This window comes from Tachysurus fulvidraco, chromosome 16 (genome assembly GCF_022655615.1).
Source record: "Tachysurus fulvidraco isolate hzauxx_2018 chromosome 16, HZAU_PFXX_2.0, whole genome shotgun sequence".
NCBI classification, from domain to species: Eukaryota; Metazoa; Chordata; class Actinopteri; order Siluriformes; family Bagridae; genus Tachysurus; species Tachysurus fulvidraco.
The window spans coordinates 12,647,514-12,666,444 of record NC_062533.1 but is presented as its reverse complement, the minus strand read 5'-3'; the positions used below and the strand labels follow the sequence as shown (position 1 = coordinate 12,666,444).

At 38.7% G+C, this 18,931-nt stretch overlaps 1 protein-coding gene across 4 annotated transcripts in view; it reads left to right on the top strand.

Moving 5' to 3' along the window:
• fut8b (fucosyltransferase 8b (alpha (1,6) fucosyltransferase)) overlaps positions 1 to 16,086 on the top strand; it is a 130,815-nt gene extending 114,729 nt beyond the window's left edge. For all 4 annotated transcript variants that reach the window (XM_027166234.2, XM_027166235.2, XM_047801878.1 and 1 more), the window contains 4 exons: positions 1,414 to 1,660; positions 7,640 to 7,816; positions 8,120 to 8,270; positions 10,485 to 16,086. In XM_027166234.2, the coding sequence (XP_027022035.1) occupies positions 1,414 to 1,660; positions 7,640 to 7,816; positions 8,120 to 8,270; positions 10,485 to 10,829 (920 nt within the window). In that variant the 3' untranslated portion in view covers positions 10,830 to 16,086. The remainder of the gene's footprint in view (positions 1 to 1,413; positions 1,661 to 7,639; positions 7,817 to 8,119; positions 8,271 to 10,484) is intronic.
• Positions 16,087 to 18,931: the final 2,845 nt, after the last annotated feature.

The following is an 18,931-nucleotide window of genomic DNA, read 5'->3' as shown; positions in this document are numbered from 1 at the left end:
AGTTACACTAAAATGGAAGCCACATTAAAAGAGTCAGCATGAATGGGGTTTTACTGTAAACATAATAGAAGCTGAAATGCACATTTTTCCTGTTTTGTCACTTCAGTGGCAGACTGGAATGCACAAGGTAAAGCTAACCAAAATGGCTGAATATTATATTTCACAATAATCTCAAGTATGGCTGAGCACTGTGATGTAGAGTCTTTGAATTAAATAAAGATGATTTTGCTTAAATTCAGCTCAATAAAGTGAGCAAGCAAAAATTTGTGAAAATTCTACCTATAGATAGAGATGATGATGATGATGATGATGATGATGATGATGATGAGAGACAATGTCACCTTGCCATGTAATACTCACTGACTTCTAAAGCATCTTTCTCTCAGCATGCTTTGAGCATGTGGGTGTTTAACTCTCTCTCTCTCTCTCTCTCTCTCTCTCTCTCTCTCTCTCTCTCTCTCTCTCTCTCTCTCTCTCTCTATTCCTCCTTATAAATCAAATAATTACTGAACTCTGCTCTGTTCAGCTGAGTGTGCATATGCAGATTAGCGCTGCAGTTAAATAGCATACGGATCAGCAGCATCGTACATTTATGAGTGCAGGATGATGCATTGAGCTTCCTTTCTCTACAGTCACAGTATAGGTTTTATATTTACCCACTTTGTTCCCAAGAGACAAGGTGAAATAGAAACACAATGTCTTACTACTGTGCATAGAAGACAATATTCAATATGTCCAATAGGCTATAATGACTTTGTCTTTTAACAGATGGATCTTCAAACCTAGACTCCGAGCCAACGGCTTCAGAGACAACACAATCAGTATAATAGAACTCTAAGCAGTTATTAATAGTTATTACACAGTTACTACACAGTTATTACAGACAGGTTATTGCATTTCAAGTATAAACCAGACATTTGTTCAGTTTATTGAAGAATTTTTATTTAAGCAAGATAACAACTAAATGACACCTTTTAAAAAAAGAAACAATACTTGCTTGTATTTATTATTTGTATTCATCATATTTTACTTTAACATTTTATTGACATGCGAGAAAATCATATAAAAGATCTTCTGTTAAAAAAAATGGTTTTGAAACAGTTTTCTATATAAGCGAGTTACAGAAGCAGTGAAATTGTATTTAATTAATTTTGCTGGCAGTGAACAAACACATATAGTAATGAGAACTGCAGTCCACTTACATTTGTAATTTGAAATTCATTTCAGTCTCTGAACTAAACGATGGCATTTTCTAGCCCAAGAAGGAGACTGAAATAAGGAAATGTCTAAGACAGCTGCTATTCTCAGGAGATTCAGGTTGCCCAAAAAGACGGTTATAGTATATATGCATTTTAGTGCATCGTCTGTTATATATCTTTGCACACAAGCATCTCTCTCATTTCTTGCCCCCAGGGGAGGATCATGATCGGGATGTACAGGTGGTGGAGTTACCCATCGTGGACAGTCTTCACCCCCGACCCCCTTACCTGCCTCTGGCCATCCCTGAGGATTTAGCTCCACGGCTTCAGAGACTGCACGGAGACCCCTCCGTCTGGTGGGTGTCTCAGTTCGTCAAGTACCTGGTGCGTCCTCAGCCGTGGCTGGAGAAAGAGATGCAGGAAGCCGGCATCAAAATGGGTTTCAAACACCCCATCATTGGGTCAGTGCCTGTTGCTTGTAACATTACACTGATTTTATGTTAGACATTAAAGCTAAAACATTTCTTGCATTGTTGCCAAGTTACAGATTGATGGAAAACAAAAACAGGGATAGATTCTAAGGACAAGAATCAATCTATATTGCTATGAGATTTCATATCATGATGCATTTCAATCAATTAAAAATACAAGATTAAAAATAAACAGTATTTTTTTTTTTAATTAGGGAAAAGAATAAACCATAAGATTGAAGGTGTCAGACCCCGGATACGGAAGGATTTGAGACAGACCCGTTCACAGGATAGCTTCAAATGAAAGGGGTTTAATACATAAGGAAAACAGACATATCCACAACACACGGGGAACTAATGTAAACTAATTACTACACGTAACTATATTAATGAATCCACGCTGCCATCGGCGCAGCTCCCGAAGCGCCAAAACCCGACAAGGTGGGGGGGGGGGGGGCACAGCGATTGGCAGGTGAGGGAAGCAAGGACGATGTCGAGGCCAGTGGGGGGAGCAAGGACCACAGCAAGGTAGGCAAGGGGAGCCAAGGCACACAACGAGGCAAGTGGGGGGTGCAGGGCACACAGCGGCACAGCCAGAGAGGGCCGATTGAAGTCCACCGCTGAGCTGTAGGGCCGAGCAGCATCCCCCGATGCACCGCGGCCAAACCCTCGCCTCGACGAGCTGAGGAAAAGGGCGCAAGGGCAGGAAAGAGCCCCTGCCTCGGGCCTACAGCACCCCCCGCGGAAGAAGTGAAGCGACGCCCTCCTCGGAGAAACTGGAAACGGAGCGGAGCGGCTGCTTAACACTTTGAGTAAATCTGTTGTTTAATTGTGTAAAAGTGTACGTATAATTCTGTAACAATACCTTGTGATAAACAGTGCCCCTGTGCACAAAATAGCATCCATAAACACATGCCAAGTTTGGAGTTGAAGAACGTCCTGACCTTCACCCAACTGAACCTCTTTGAAATGAATGCCTTCTTCATTCCAGGTTACTTCATTCTTGCCAGATATCACTTCCCAAATTCTGCTGCTATTATGGCCCACAATTCACAATCCCCAATACCACAAATCCAAAATCCACGGGAAAGCCTTCTCAGAAGAGTGGAGGTTATTTTATCCCAATTGGGAACCAACCCCATATTAACTTACATGGTTTACCCTATTTGTCTGTGTGTTTATTTATTCAGAAGGGGTCTTAATGTTAACAGTTTATGAAAGGAAGTCATCATTTTGCAGGATTCTGTATAGAACATTAAGAACTCTTTCAAAGGGACAAACGTTTCTTCCAGGGCTCATTTAAATTAGTTGCACAGAAAGTTATAGCCTGCTGACATATAAGTGATGGGATCCGCCAATCAGACAGCACTCTATATAACTCTGAAGTCATTTTTTGCACTCAGCAGAAGTCCTTGTGCAGCTCAAGGTCTCTAGTAGGGAGAATACACAGCGCTGAGAAGTAATTCGATTTATATAGTGGGGGTCTGGAACAAGATTATAAGATACTCGATCTCCAGACATAATATTTCTCTCTGTACTTTAGGATATGTACAAATGGAAGAGCAGCAAAATGTGGTCAAGAGTACATTAATCCCATTAGTGAAATCAGCGTGTGTATTTTTGTCTTATTCTTTCCCACTGACTTGTGTTTCTGACCTAAAGCACTGTACATGAATAACTCTTCACGGTGACAGTACAATTGGAAGCTTACTAGATTTGCACTGGAGTTTGCATTTCTAATTAACTTTTTCACTTTATTCCATCCCTTAAGTACCGAAGTGAAAATTTACGTTTTGATCTCTTTATTTTTCTCCCACCTCAAACTGCTACAATTTTGCTTCCTTGCTTTGATTTTTAACCTCTCACCATTTTCTTCTTCACTCTTTTATCTCTATTATTCTCTATACAAGTTTTCAACCCCTGCTTCAGTCATCATCACTGATCCATTTCTTCTACCTTCTCTTCTCTCGCACTCAATGCCTCTCTCTCTCTCTCTCTCTCTCTCTCTCTCTCTCTCTCTCTCTCTCTCTCTCTCTCTCTCTCTCTCTCTCTCTCTCCTGCTCCACTGGGGACTTGAGTGAAAAGATGAGTGTTGGCCATTAAGGGCTTTCAGGCACCATTCAGGCTCCAACTGCTGTGCCGAGAGCCGGACAGAAATATGCTTTATGGAGCTCAAAGAGTGATGTGCTGTTCTATTTTTTATGATTCTTTCACTTCTACTAAATGTACAGAGTTAGGGGTCAAGGGCTATTTGGAAAAGTTTCAAAATTCTGGTATATTCCAGGTGTATCCTTGATGTCTCCAACACTGTGATCCCTGCATAAGTCTATGACACCCTTTATTATGATTGCTACTTAACACCACTTTCTATAAACTGGTAAGGATCCTAAAACTGATCGAGTCAGAAAATCAACACAGAGCTGTCTGTCTGCATTTCTTTCAAACAATACTGTAGCTAAGGCTGTTTTCACCGCTGTTATTCTGGCTGCTGAGTGCCATTCAGAATAAAATTGGATAGGTTTACTGGTTTAGTTTGGTTTGTATTCTCACTGCACGTAATGAAACCAAGCCAAAAAACAAGAAACAAAACAAATATTGGCTGTGGGACGAATATTGGTGTAAGGCTGAATGCATACAGGATAATTTGGTAATTATTTGATAATTGGTCAGAAATACAGTAGACAAACCACTGGGTGGGTCGGTTATTCTCTTCTGCTTGATGGGAAGAGGACGAAGGGCCGAACAGTGGCAGTTAGTCGGTGCGGGGATCTGAAGTGATCAGTAGGCCAAAATGACTGCATCACTGCATCAAATCCATTTCAGTCATGACAACCTTCGGGATTGATTTAATGAGTGTTTATTGATGGAAAATGAATATAGATATAGGTTTGTTCTTGGCAGATTAGATGTATGATTAGATTAGAAGTATGGAGAATTGCCCTATTTAACACCCAGTAGGAAAATCTATTACCACACAAAATAATAGTCAGAATAATAAAGAGTTCTGTAGACGAGAGAGCAGCCGATAGACATTTTCACGAAGAGCGTTCATTAATTGATTCATCTTATCCCATTTGAACTCTTTTAAAAAAAACTTGTAGAATAAAAATATTCAAAATGGCTGATTTGCAGTGGTTTGTAAATAAGAATTTCAAAAGTGATTTTTTTAATGTGTTATCCCATTACAGCACCCATATCCCATCAAAACAAGCCCAAGCATGAGAAGGGATTTAAATTGGTTAAGCATCTTGTCCTAGGGTACAACAGTGACTCTCTATCTTACCAGAACCTGACTAAAGAAACCTTGAAGTCGCTGATCCTGATATTTGTATTAAAATCAACTAGAAGATATTTGTAAGGTTGATATAAACAGTAGCGTATGTAGTATGTTAATTAATATTGCATTATCATTTGATATTTCTTTTTGTTTATGTTGGAAAGTCTTTACCTGGTTCCCTGGTGATCCACGATGCTCGTGCAGGTTTGCACTATTGCCGCTATGCTAATTTAGCTTACATACTCATTTTGCAATGTGCAAACTCCAAGTTTAAAACGTCGGAGGTTCACCTCAAAGTGGCATGTTTAGTCTGACAGAATGTTCTGTCTAAACATGATCTAAAATCTGTCCTAGCTGACCATATTTCCTCTTCACTTGGGTAAGAGTTGAGACTCAATGTGTACAATATAGCTACGATTTTATATTACAAATGAACCACAAAGTGAAGAAGATTTGTGCTGAGCTCTGCAAAAACAAATAAAAAGGCCAAATGTGTTTGTTAGCAGTGGGTGAGACGAGGGAGTATCGATCGGCTGAATGCTAAGCATCACGACATAGACATGAAGAGAGAGGGAGAGAGTAATACATGACAGAAAGATGAAAGGAAGCTTGTGAGAGAGAGGGTGAGAGAGAGAGAGAGTAGCTGAAGAATCCTGGAGCTTTGTCATTTCAGACTGTGAGAATAAGTAGGAGAAGCTACCAAACAATGGATCGAAAAAATGAAGCTTTCTGACAAGCTTTCTGATCTCTCTCTCTCTCTCTCTCTCTCTCTCTCTCTCTCTCTCTCTCTCTCTCTCTCTCTCTCTCTGTAGTACCAAACAGCCAAATTAGTCCCTTTCACACATTAATCTATGAATCAGCTGAAAAAATTTACTTCTAGTCTGTACATAAACACACACACACACACACACACACACACACACACACACACACACACACACACACACACACACACACACACACACACACACACACACACTGAGGTGCTAAGTCACACTTCTGATAGATCTTATGACGCAGTGTGTTTCTAGACTCCACCCTATGTGTCTCATCTCATTTCTTTATTCATTAACACACTCTTCATGAGAGTATAATGGGTGTGTTAATATGACTTAACACAGTATTATTGGACTATGGCAATATGTCCCTCGGAAATGTTCTGTATGTGCTCATTTTGACTACCATATTAGTCACAGACTGTAGAATGTGGCATGATTTCTCTGTGTATGGATGGGTTTCCTCCAGGGTCTCCAGTTTCCTCCTATCTGTATGCAGGTTACATTTTCCTGACCTGAGCCCATTGTTCCCTAGGAAAAATGGTATTAATTAAGAACTGCTGTTATAAAGTGAAGCCATGATATCTGTAACGCCCTCTAGTGGTTGGCAGCAATACAATTTCTAATCTTTACTCAGACATACACACACAGGCCACTTTAATAGGAACACCTGCTTTTTACTGTGGTCTTTTAATCGCAATTTTTACTTGCAGAGCTTTTTCATTTTCATGACTGCAAAACAAACTTTTTATGTTGATCCGAGCACAAATAAGAATAAACGGTATAACTGAGATTTACGTTGAGGATAATGTAAATTATCTAAATCATGCTATTGACCTTAATAAAATAGAAACTCTATTATGAGAGTTTATGTTCTAATTATATTTTATTGAGTTTGATGTCTGCAGATGGAACTTTATCTAGGCTGAAAATGTTTAAATCAAAATAAATGGCAGGATTTAGCAGTGCACATTACTGTGTACTGTATTTAAAGCCAAAGCATGTAAAGATTCTTCAAAGTTTTTAAAATATTCTGCAAAGTTTACTACATCCATAATCATTTGATTCATTCTTCACAAAATTGGAAAAAATCTCAAACATGTTAACACAGAGTAAGAGTAGCTTTTAATAAGACAAATGTTTTTTTTTTATTTTATTTATTTAAGACTGTTTTGTTATTGCCATTCATTTGTAAAATAATTTGAGAACAAATTGTAAGGACCGACATCATTGTTACTTACATGATTTGTCAACAATAACAATATCTTTGTAAAGTTCTGGTATTTTGGAAAATACATTACATTTGTACAGAAAATACATTAAATCATTGTACTTTAATCATATAGAATAATATAATTATATTCATGTTCAGAAATGAACTTTGTAAATGTCTCAGAATTTTCTGAAATCGAAATTTGAATAATATTAAAAGGGTTGATCTTGTTGACTTGTAAATGTAGACAATCCAAAGTTTTGCTGGCAAAAACATCAAAATGTTCTTGTTCCATATCTCAAGACAGATGTTACGTACTGTATAAACGTATGGTATAAGACTAAGGACACAGTGTGTCTACAGTATGAGATATTTATACATTCATACATTCAAATCTTAACATTAACGTTTTTAAAAAAAAAGTCGAACGTAAACACGCCGTTTTAGGCCGCAGTGTGCAGAGAGGAAACATAAACAAATTTCACATTTCAAAAAATCTACTTCTGAGAATCTGAAAGTTGTTAGTAGTGAAAAGTGATTATTCATCAGCGTTCACTTCTCACCTACTGCAACACACAGTGCTCTGAACAAAAATGTGAAGAAAAAGAAAACTAGGTTTGTGGCAGTAGGAAAATCTTGAAATTTTCAAATGCATTTTTTTATTTCTGGATTTTATTATTAATTTTCTCTCCATGTGTTTGCAGTGTGCATGTGAGGCGCACAGATAAAGTGGGCACGGAAGCTGCGTTTCACCCCATAGAGGAGTACATGCTGCATGTGGAGGAGCAGTTCCAACTCATGGCCCAGCGCATGCAGCTGGATAAAAAGAGAGTGTACCTGGCAACTGATGACCCTTCACTGTTACAGGAGGCCAAGAACAAGTGAGGCATCTGTATAAAGTGTGTGTAAAGGGGGTGGGGGGTGGGGGTGGGGAAATCATGATTCTTTTTTTTTTATCTTAGTGGGTACCAAATATTTCCTCAAAGATAGGAATATCAGACAGTTTTAACTGTCCCTTGTGGGGACGTTTTTCTGATCCCGTAAGGACAATTGTGTGCGTATTGTTGATGTTGAGGTTGTTGTTATTGTTTTGCCTTTTCACCTTTAAAGCTTTGCAAGACTAAATGCTTTCTTTTCAAGCCAAGGACTGTCAGACAAATGTGTGTGTGGTGTGTGTGTCTCAGATACCCTGATTATGAGTTCATCAGTGATAATTCCATCTCGTGGTCGGCTGGACTGCATAACCGCTACACAGAGAACTCTCTCAAGGGAGTCATCCTGGACATCCATTTCTTGTCCCAGACTGACTTCCTAGTCTGTACATTCTCCTCACAGGTATACACACACACACACACACACACACACACACACACACACACACACACACACACACACACACACACACATCTCACCCTTCCTAGCTGCTTCGTACTGAGGTACTGAGACACACTTATGGCGGCGTGTGTTTCTAGACTCCACCCTATGTGTCTCATCTCTATTTATTAAGTTATTAAGTTATCAGTTAAAAAGTGAAGCCATAATATCTGTAACACCTTTTAGTGGTTGGCAGTAATACAATTTCTAACCTTTCTCAGACATACAGTACACACAGGCCACTTTAATAGGACACCTGCTTTTTACTGTGCTCTTTTAATCAGCCAGTCATTGTCAGTGGCACAAAACCCCAGTGCATAGATTCATGCAGATACAGGACACGAGCTTCAGGTTATGTTCACAACAAACATCAGACTCAGATGGTTGTCGAAGCCAGATGGACTTATTTGATGATTTTAGTATCTGCTAATCTAATGGGATTTTCACACACAACAGTTTCTAGAGTTTAAAAGCGAGATCAGAGAAGAACAGTAACTCAAATAATCAGCAGAAAAAGAAGAAAAAATAAGAAGAAAATAAATAAATGAATACATACAATTAAAGCTTAAAATGAATTTCAAAATATTCATTTAAATTTTAAATACTATATATGTATCCCGGGGGCACGGTGGTTTAGTGGTTAGCACATTTGCCTCACACCTCCAGGGTCGGGGTTCGATTCCCGCCTCCGCCTTGTGTGTGTGGAGTTTGCATGTTCTCCCCGTGCCTCGGGGGTTTCCTCCTGGTACTCCGGTTTCCTCCCCCAGTCCAAAGACATGCACGGTAGGTTGATTGGCATCTCTGGAAAATTGTCCATAGTGTGTGAGTGAATGAGAGTGTGTGTGCCCTTGATGGGTTGGCACTCCGTCCAGGGTGTATCCTGCCTTGATGCCCAATGTTCAAGGAAGTTCCGAGAAGTTCGGATAAGCGGTAGAAGATGAATGAATGAATATATGTATCTCCATCCCTAATGAGCAAGCCAGAGCCGACAGCGGTGAGGAAAAACTCTGAGATGATATGAGGAAGAAACCTTGAGAGGAACCAGACTCAGAAGGAAACCCATCCTCATTTGGGTGACACTGGACAGAAAATAATGTAAATGTAAATAATGTCCTTTCTACAACAGTTTATAACAGTGCATCGAAGAGCTCCTGAGGAACTAATAGGTCAGCACAATCTCAGAGATCACCACAGACACAACACTCATTTCTTCCTGTCAAAGTCTTCAACTGATCATCTGAGTTATTACATCCTTCCTGGCAGCTCTAACCAATCTGACCATTTTCATCATAACCTCTCTCATAAACAAGACTTTTCCACACCCAGAACTGCAAGGCTGTGCTTTTTTGTGTTTTTTTGCACCATCGTGTGTTATCTCATTTTGTGTGAAAATTCCAGGAGATCAGCAATTTCTGAAATACTCAAACCAGCCCATCTGGTACCAATATCCATGCAACACTCAAAATCATAGAGATCATACTTTTTTGTTTTGTGTTTGATGTGAACTGAAGCTCTTGACCTGTATATACATGTGCTGCTGCCACACTGGCTGATTAGGTAGCTGCATAAATATATACAAGTGAAAAGTTCCCAATAAAGTGAACAGTAAGTTTATATTAGCGCACAAAGAAATAAAATTAATATAGATGTACAAGTCAACTTATATTTTCACTTATTAATTTAATTAGCTAGACGGTGATGGCTCACATGGTCGGGTTGTTGATCAGAGGATTGGATGCATAAAGCCTGTTGGGCCCTTGAGCAAGGCCCTTAACATTCTCTGCTCCGGGGTGCTGTGTCATGGCTGACCCTGCGTTCTGTCCCTACTGTATCTTCCAAAGTTGGGAAGTTTTTACAAAGAAATAATTTCACTGTATTCTTTTCTAATAGTTCAGTTTATTATAATAAAATTTACTATGTTCCTGTTTCTTCAAAATAAATGCATTGTTTGGCAGCTTAATAATACTTTTATACTTTTTTAATAGATTTTATTAGGTATTATTTTGTAGGTCATGTCTGATGAGATGGCTGTGGCTGAGTTGATTCACAGTTTATGACTACAGCACTGTAAGGCTGAGAACTGAATAATAATGAACTGAAACTGGTTAATGAAAACAAAAAGCCTATTCTTTTTAAACACACAGTGATATTAGTCTGTCTTGCTGTGTGTACCAGGTGTGCCGTGTGGCCTATGAGATCATGCAGACGTTACATCCAGATGCTTCATCCTACTTCTACTCTCTGGATGACATCTACTATTTCGGCGGGCAAAATGCTCACAACCAGTTAGCCATCTATGCACATCGGCCACGCACTGCTGAGGACGTTGCCCTGGAGCCCGGAGATGTTATTGGCGTTGCTGGAAACCACTGGGACGGTTACTCCAAAGGACTGAATCGCAGACTAGGGCGCACTGGCCTCTATCCATCTTACAAAGTGAAGGAGAAAATCGAGACGGTGAAATACCCCACCTACCCCAAGGCAGACAAACTGCTCAACTCAGAAAATAGAGGGAAATAGACTGAAAGAGACAGTAAGAGACTTTAAAAACAGAGAGAGAGACATGAAGAGACTGAACCAGACAGAGACAGCTAGAGACAAAAGAGACAGGGTGAGAATAATCCCAAAGTATTTTTTTCCTGTATAAAGCTTAATGATAAAGGACAGAAAATAAGACATAGTCCACAAAAAGATACATGCTGTCATGTGTGTGTATGTGTGTGAGTTATACAGAGATGATGCCAAGAGACGAAGAAATAGAGATTGAAGAAGAAAAAAGATACAAAAAGGAAATACAATGGTATTGAAAGAAAAAGATATCAAGAGATATGGAAAAAGACAGAGAAAAAAGACAGAGAGAGATAGAAAATGACAGAATGATACACAAAGAGATGGAAACAGATAGAGCCAAAGACAGAGAAAGGAAAGAACGGTCTAAACACATGATAAGAGATCAATTGTGAGGTAAAGAAGGAGGAAGATGAACGGGAAGAAACACACAGAGACAGAAAGAGATTGACAAAGGAGAGAGAGACATCATCGACAAAGATGGAAAAAGAGAAAGGGGTGAAAAGAAACAAGGGAATGAAACAAATTAAAAGAAAAACAAGAAGACTGAAAGAGATCTTTAAAAAAAAAAAAAAAACAAAAACATGGGATATCTTGGAAAAAGACAAAATTTACATACCAGGAATATTAGAAACTTTGGGACTCTCTGTATCAGGAGAGACGAGTAAACGATTGAGAAGAATGGATGCACACTGGAGGACACTGGTGTGTGTAGGTTTGTGTGTGTTTTTTACTCAGCGAGATAAGATGGAGAAGAAAACCATGATGTAAAATATCCCAACCAACCTGAGGCAAACGTTACAGATTACTGCAACAACAACCTACAGTATACAGAGTCTGCTGAGCGATACAGGAGGGATAATGAGACACAAAGACAGACCAAGGACATGTGCTTGTGTTGAGACTTAGTACAGCCTCCTGAATGACTGATATGGATGAAGGCAGAATGTCCCTGTGTTTGACTGCAGGCTATTTGGACTCGGCAACAACTGAGCACTATTTACAAACCCACAACTCTGCCTCGCTTTATATTTTTATTGTTATTTAATTGTCCCAGGGTGGATTTAAGTCATTTTTAATCTTGTCTTTTAATCTCTATTGCCTGTTAGATCACTGATCACTAAATAACTAGAGGAACACGGTAAATTAGGGAGATAGAAAAGCAGAACAAGGATACATATTAGGGTGCTTCTTATTTCTTTAATTGCGCTTCCTTATTTTGGTTTTCTTCCTTCCTTCCTTCCTCAGAAATCCTGAGCTAAGGTTGCAAGGAAAAAACGACAACATACAAAGAAATGGATACCAAACATTGTCACGTTAGGTCAAATATACTTCACTATAAATCACCATCAATTATTGATTACTTGTCCAGCATGATTTATACTCACTCAGAATGTAAAATCAAGCCAATTTATTGACCTGGTGTCTATTGTTTTATTATTTATACTACTCAATTAGTGTTTTTTTTTTGTTGTTGTTCTTATTATTTGTTCGAACCTACACTGAAAAAAAAGTTACTTCATTGAAATGTGTACACTGGTTTGACATAAACTAAAGACGTTAACAGCGATCGTTTTCGTATACATCCACCGTAACGTGAGCATGTATTTTTAAAACCCTGCTCAGGATAACACCAAGGACACTAGCATTGTGAGGCAGTAGTATTCATCATTCACCGTGCTACTGTGCCACACAGGAGTTAATTATGATAATTCAACACTATATTCACTTCATCGTGTCAGCACCGACATCCTCCTGAGATTTTAAAATGTAACTTGATCACATTCACTCTAAGTATTTCTAACTAGTAGATCAGTTGTAAACACTGTATGTGTTTAAATTCAATTTAAACAATGAAATCATTTTCTTAATGAGAAACCTAGATTTGTTTTGTATAAACTATGGATAATGCTTTCTCCGACAACATTTTTTTTTTCCAGTGTAGGTGGTTTTGTGAAAATGGTAAATGTCCAGCACATGCTTATGCCACTCATGGCTTCCACATAAGCACCTTTCTCCTCATACTCATCGCCTTTGCATGAATTTAATGAATTGATCGTTCATAGTTCAAAGAAATCAGCCTTCTTGGAGACAATGATGCAGGATCTAAATATTGTACTGTACCTCCCTCATACAGGAGAACTCTGGTGCTTATGCCAGGAACAATGGAGATATTTAGAGTTGACTTGTGCAAGACACTGGTCTTCAATACCAAATAGATTATTTAAACACAAGGTTGCTCTAAAGTGTACTTGCTACTAGAGCTCCTTGGATTTTGTGGTTCTGTCATAAGACCTGAGGCCATATGCTTTAATCACTCAGGTAAAGAGAAGGACAGAGCTGTCAACTTGACAAGTTGGATTCATAATGCAAGGTCCCAGCCAGATTTATGGAGAACCTTCTGGGTTGCTTGGGACCTTCAATGAGAGACAAATTGTTATGTCCAAATTGACTTCTCTCTTGTACTGATTGAGGTTGGAGACATTAATTCACAATGGACCATATTTAAGTTCTCAATCATAGAGGCAACTGTGGCCCCTTAATATCATTAAGAATTATAGAGAGAAGGACTGCTGTATAGGCAGTTACAGACTCATGGGTCATGGAATATGAAGAGGCCAATAAAAAGATTTATGTTGGCAAAAAACGAAGGAGAATGAAGAGGAGAAAATACCATTCACCAGCTCTGCTAGCAAGTGAATGTAAGTGCTGACCTCTGCTGGGGATAATGTTGATCAATGGGTGGAGCACTTTGAGGAATTATAGATGGACCGCTTTGAGTGGTTTCAAAGAGGCATAGTGTCAAGGCTGCAAGACATGGATGGGATTTGGCCAGAAATATTGAAGTCATTGGACAAGGTTGGGGTTGTGTGGTTAACATGCTCTTTCAATTTTGTATCAAGATCTATGGCATTGCCCTTGGAATGGCTACCAGGGCTGGTGGTTCTTATTTTAATAAGGGGGGGGGGGGGGGCAGATGATGTAATCCACTTTAGAATTATGCTCCTCAGCCTCCCACCAAAAGTCCATATCAGGGTTCTGGAAAGGAGTCGGTCAGATAGTTTAACCCAGATTTTAGGTGAGATATCGATGATTACACCAGGTCATACCAGCTCTTTATTTGTGTGAAACTCTGTGAGGGGTTAGGTAAGTGTGCAAATACAGTCTACATTGGTGTTGTGGATTTGGAGATGGTATATGATTGTAGGAGGTGAGACAGGAGGTACTGCAGAAGTAAAAGTATCAGGATCACTACTTCATGCAATCCGGTGTTTGTGCAAAGCATTAAGTTGAAACTGTTTAATGTGGTTGACCGTACAAAGGGGCTGACTTGTCTCTTATGTGTGGTTTTCATGGACAGGATGTGTCTGTCGTGTGAGGCTAGAGGTATGTCTGAGCCTGTGGTTGTCTCCAGAAAGACTGGGATGCTTCTTTCAGGTGAGGGGATAGACTATATCCCTGTTGGAGGTCTTAGGATCTTATTCATAAGTTATGAAAATAAAACATTTGAGATTCAAAGGATCAGATAAGAAGCAGCAGTGTAACAGTTACTCCACTGGTTTGTTGTGAGGAAAGAAGATCTAAATCCTGTGAGGATTAAACTCTTTGTTTAAAACTTTACCACTACACAGTCTATGTCTCTATTCTAACCTGTGGTCACAAGATGTGGGAGTGGTTAAAAGAATGTTGCTTCAACTGGTGGAAAAGAGGTTCTTGACAAGCTGTAAAAGTAGTCAATCATGTCGTCGGTCAGCTCCGGCTAGAGCGGAATGAGGGCTGTCACATTAGGTGGTAGACTCCAGGGCAAAGCATGGACCTACTGGAGTCATTATATTTCTTAGTTGGGTCCTATAAACGTCCCAGAAGGAGCTGTAGTCAGCAACTTGGTATAGAAAAGGAGTTTAGGATGGCCTTCTCAATCTGTTGGCAGTTTGTAGGCCAGAGGCTGAAGAATCTAGGTTTTTGAAGTTACAGTATGAGGCGTCAATTACATATTGAGAAGCACCCTTAAAATTATGGGAATGAGGAGAACATAGGGAAATTTAAAATGTAAAGAAATAAATTAGGATAAATTGGATAAATTAGGGCAACAGTGAAACTTGATCAGTGTTTTTACTACAGTAAATAACTGTCTGCGTTCTTGAGGGACAAACTTATTTCCTCACTTAGACATCACTTGCCTTTTTCATTTTTTCGCCACCTTGGACTTTTGTGAGAACTATTACAAATGTTTACTATAGAAAACCATTGACAGCCATTACAAAGTGTGGATAAAAAAGACAAGATAGAAGTCTGACATAACTACTCAAACACCAGCAGAAATTGCTGAGAACTGTCCAGTTACATGTGGACTAATATTCTCATAAGCATGCGTGAATTACGTTCCTCTATCCCTCTCAGTTTACTACACCACTTAAACTAAATGGGGAAATGGGGAGAATCAAGATTATTCAAATGTACCAAATCATCTGTTTATGGATTTATCAATATTTGTCACATTGCTCAGTAGATCTTTGTTTGTTTGTTTGTTCGTTTTTGTTTTGTTTTGTTTTTCTTTTCTTTTTCTTTTTTTGTTTCGGCTTAAAAATTACCCAGACTGGTTGAGACCTTTCAAGAAAGTACTTAAAATAAAAAGAAAAATATGTGTACTTTGTGTGTGCTAATTTAAACAAGCAAAACCAATACAACTACATATACCAAGACTAGGAACTAGAAGCATTTAGGAAACTAAGAACGTAGGAACAAGATAAAAAGAGGTAAACACAGAAGCAGGAAAATAGAAATGGGAAACAAGCTTAATTGTGAAACAACCAATGGGAAATCTGAAAACCGCTGCTAGAACCCAATAGTGTAGAAATAGCAAAACAAAGCAAGCATTAATACAAAAAAATGAGCAAAATCATTCAAGAAAACCAGCAATGTAGGAAACAAGGAGCAACCAAGAAGCCTCTGTGACACTAATCAACAAATTAGTGTTTAAAAACATATGGAGTTTGTCTTAAAGTCCCCACATGCCCCTTTACGAGCTCATGTGTGTTTTTATTGATTTATCTTTCTACTTGCGGTACCTTTTCAGTATTTTAATCTGAGATTTGTATTTATTTTATAATGAAAAATATTCTGAACCATCTGAGAATGTTTTCAAAGGAGATGTTTTCCTACGTTATGTTTTAAAGTATTGTGTTTGATAAACCACAGATCAATTAAAGGGGTTGTAAAGCATTGTGTTTGTTTGCGTCCTCATATTGATTGCTTTCGGTGATGTTTAGAGACGCTCTCCCTTTGCATAACATTTCTGATTCATCTGATAATGGCTGTAAAACAGGTTTGAGCTTTTACTCCGCAACTCTTCGTGGTTCACTGACTATGATGTCGCCAGGAGAAATGGTTTTTATTGCGATGATTCCCCCTGACAACAATTCACATTCATTTCAGGCAGCTCTGACTAGCACTCACTCCCAGACATTGCTGTTCAATGAACTGAAGCTTAACAAACTTGTATATCAAAGGTTTTTTCAATGCCCAAGTGTAACTAGAGGGCATTCTGAATAAAACTAGTTTTCACTCCATGACCTATAACAGTAACATTTAAGAGAACTGTTGGCTTAATTAATTGCTGTGTTAATTGGCCTGCCGTCTCTGATGGCAATAGCTTGCTGAATTGGAGCTGTCCTTTTGACCCTCAATATCCCACATTATTTATTTTTGCAGAGGCTACATACAGTATACCAAGCACAATAGCAAGAAAGTGGATTTTGATGAGCAGGAACAGAACCAAAAATGCATATACTTAGATTTTAGCTGATGCATTGGTCCAAGGCAGCATTAGCTAAAAGCAGCCATAGGATCCTGAATCGGGGTTAAGTTACTTGCTTACAAGTGCTGTTCACAGACCTCAGCTTAAATGTGACTGTCTTGAAAGCTGATGCTAATTCCAAATTATTCTAAAACAGCATTTAATGGAGTTAAGGAATCTCTAAGTAGCTTTTGTTCTTAACTTATACAAAAATCTGAACTAAACTGATGCCTTGTTGTCTGAATACTCAACCATCCAACCAAGCTTAAATCCCAAATGGCAGGCCATATTTCACCTATTTTTTATTACACATATTTTATCCAAACTAACTTGGTTTGAAGTAAAAAGTAAAAAAAAAAATGTTCGCACTGATTAGAAAATGCAGTAATAATTCCAATAATGTATAATACTTAAATACTACAGTATTTAACTGGAAACATTTGGTCTATTATAATCTGCTGCGCCAATTTTAATAAACTAATTCAGGTTCTTTATTAGTACTTAGAATAATGAAAATAAAAACATCCTAATCCTTGGGATTAACTCTTACCTAATTGGGTTGTCTGATTGAGCCCGATTCCCAACTTCATATATTATCTTCCTGCTTCATCTAAACCTTTCTGTGCTGGTAAATGAAGATCGTTTCATCGTATGTTTTATTCATAAAACTGATACTTTTATCAAAAGCAACTGGATTCTACAAGGATTTGAGGTAAGAGTCTTGCTCAATTGCAAAACTGATATTAGAGGTTTGTTGGTTTTGGAATGGCTATTGCTAAATGTGCTATACAAATAAAATGAAATAGAAATGAATGTCATCTCACCTTCATTCACTTCAGGGGATCAGTACACAATATGGCCAAAAGTGTACACCTGACCATCACACCCATATGTGATCGTTGACTAACATGTAGTTGGTGAAAAAATTGGTACAATCACCTACTTCTACTTCATAGTTTTCATATCCTCTTTGCTAAACAGTCTTATTCAGAAGCAGCACTTTGAGCATCTCCTCTTCCCAAGTGTGTGATGGCCTGTTGTTCAGCCTCGTTCCATAGCAAACCTGCACTGTCCTCCTCCTGCTGTGATGACCATTAGTGTGTGTCTTTGGTTGGTGGGAGATAAACTGTGATTTAGAGCTCTGTTCCCCTGCGCCGCTGTTATCTGCTAAGCCGCCGTCCCATAAACACTTTTACACACTCACCCGCCGTTCTAAGCCATCTGTCTCTGTCCGAGAGCTTTGATAAAGGTAGGCGTGCCACATGCTGGGGCTCTAGCTTTCTACCTGTGTGTATTTATTTAGCAAGTTACCATCGCACTGACCTAAGATGTCTGGATCTATTAAAGGCACCAAAGCTACAGTAGCGGAAGAAGTTACTGTAGTGCTTTGTGATAAATGTTTTTCAGCAAATCAGACACTTTAGTCACTTTTCAAGTTAGTGAAGAACTTCTGTAGACTTGGATAGAACAGACCTGGTGCTTTTGTAGTCTTTTGTGCAAGCTAAAGGTGCCATTAGGGATGCAATTTAACAGGTACTGTATACCTTTATGACTGCTCAAAATATTTCAACAAATGCCTTCAAAATCATTCCTTGATGACAAAAGTTGTCTAACCAAGATAGAAAGTACAAAATTTACCAGTCAGAGCAGCAGAAACTGTGAGACAAATGACATATGATGAGACTATGTATGTGCCAGAGGCACATCTTTTTTCTCTATCATTCATATAGATGAGTACTGCTTCAATTTCCTAAGACATTCAAAGCCTGAAATAACATCCACTGCAGTATTTTCTGCCTAGTAAACCCAGTCTGTAGCTGAATGGGTTTCCCCCATTTTCTCCCCAATTTGGTCAGTCAGTTTTGCCCTGTCATACAAATACCAACCAGGAAGGGTAACACGCATGACAGCAAACCACTTGAAGGTGCTATCTCATCTCTCCAAACATACAGGAGTTCACAGATTTAGCAATTGGCTAGTTTCACTGTGACTGACAAGAACCATGACCAGTTTTGCTCCATTGGCTCACAGCCATATAGATCTATGGCATTGTAAGCATTCAAACTTGCACTCTCCTCAAAACAGGGTGCACACTTTTCTGTCTGGATCATATTTTCCAATAATAAAAGCTCCCCTTTACTTTATATTGTTTAAGGTCTCAACTCTGTTGGCAAGTTGTTTTTCATGCGATTTCTTATAACCTGAAAGTGATTAAGCAAAATTTGGCAACACACTTTATGGTAGAATCAGCAGTAGA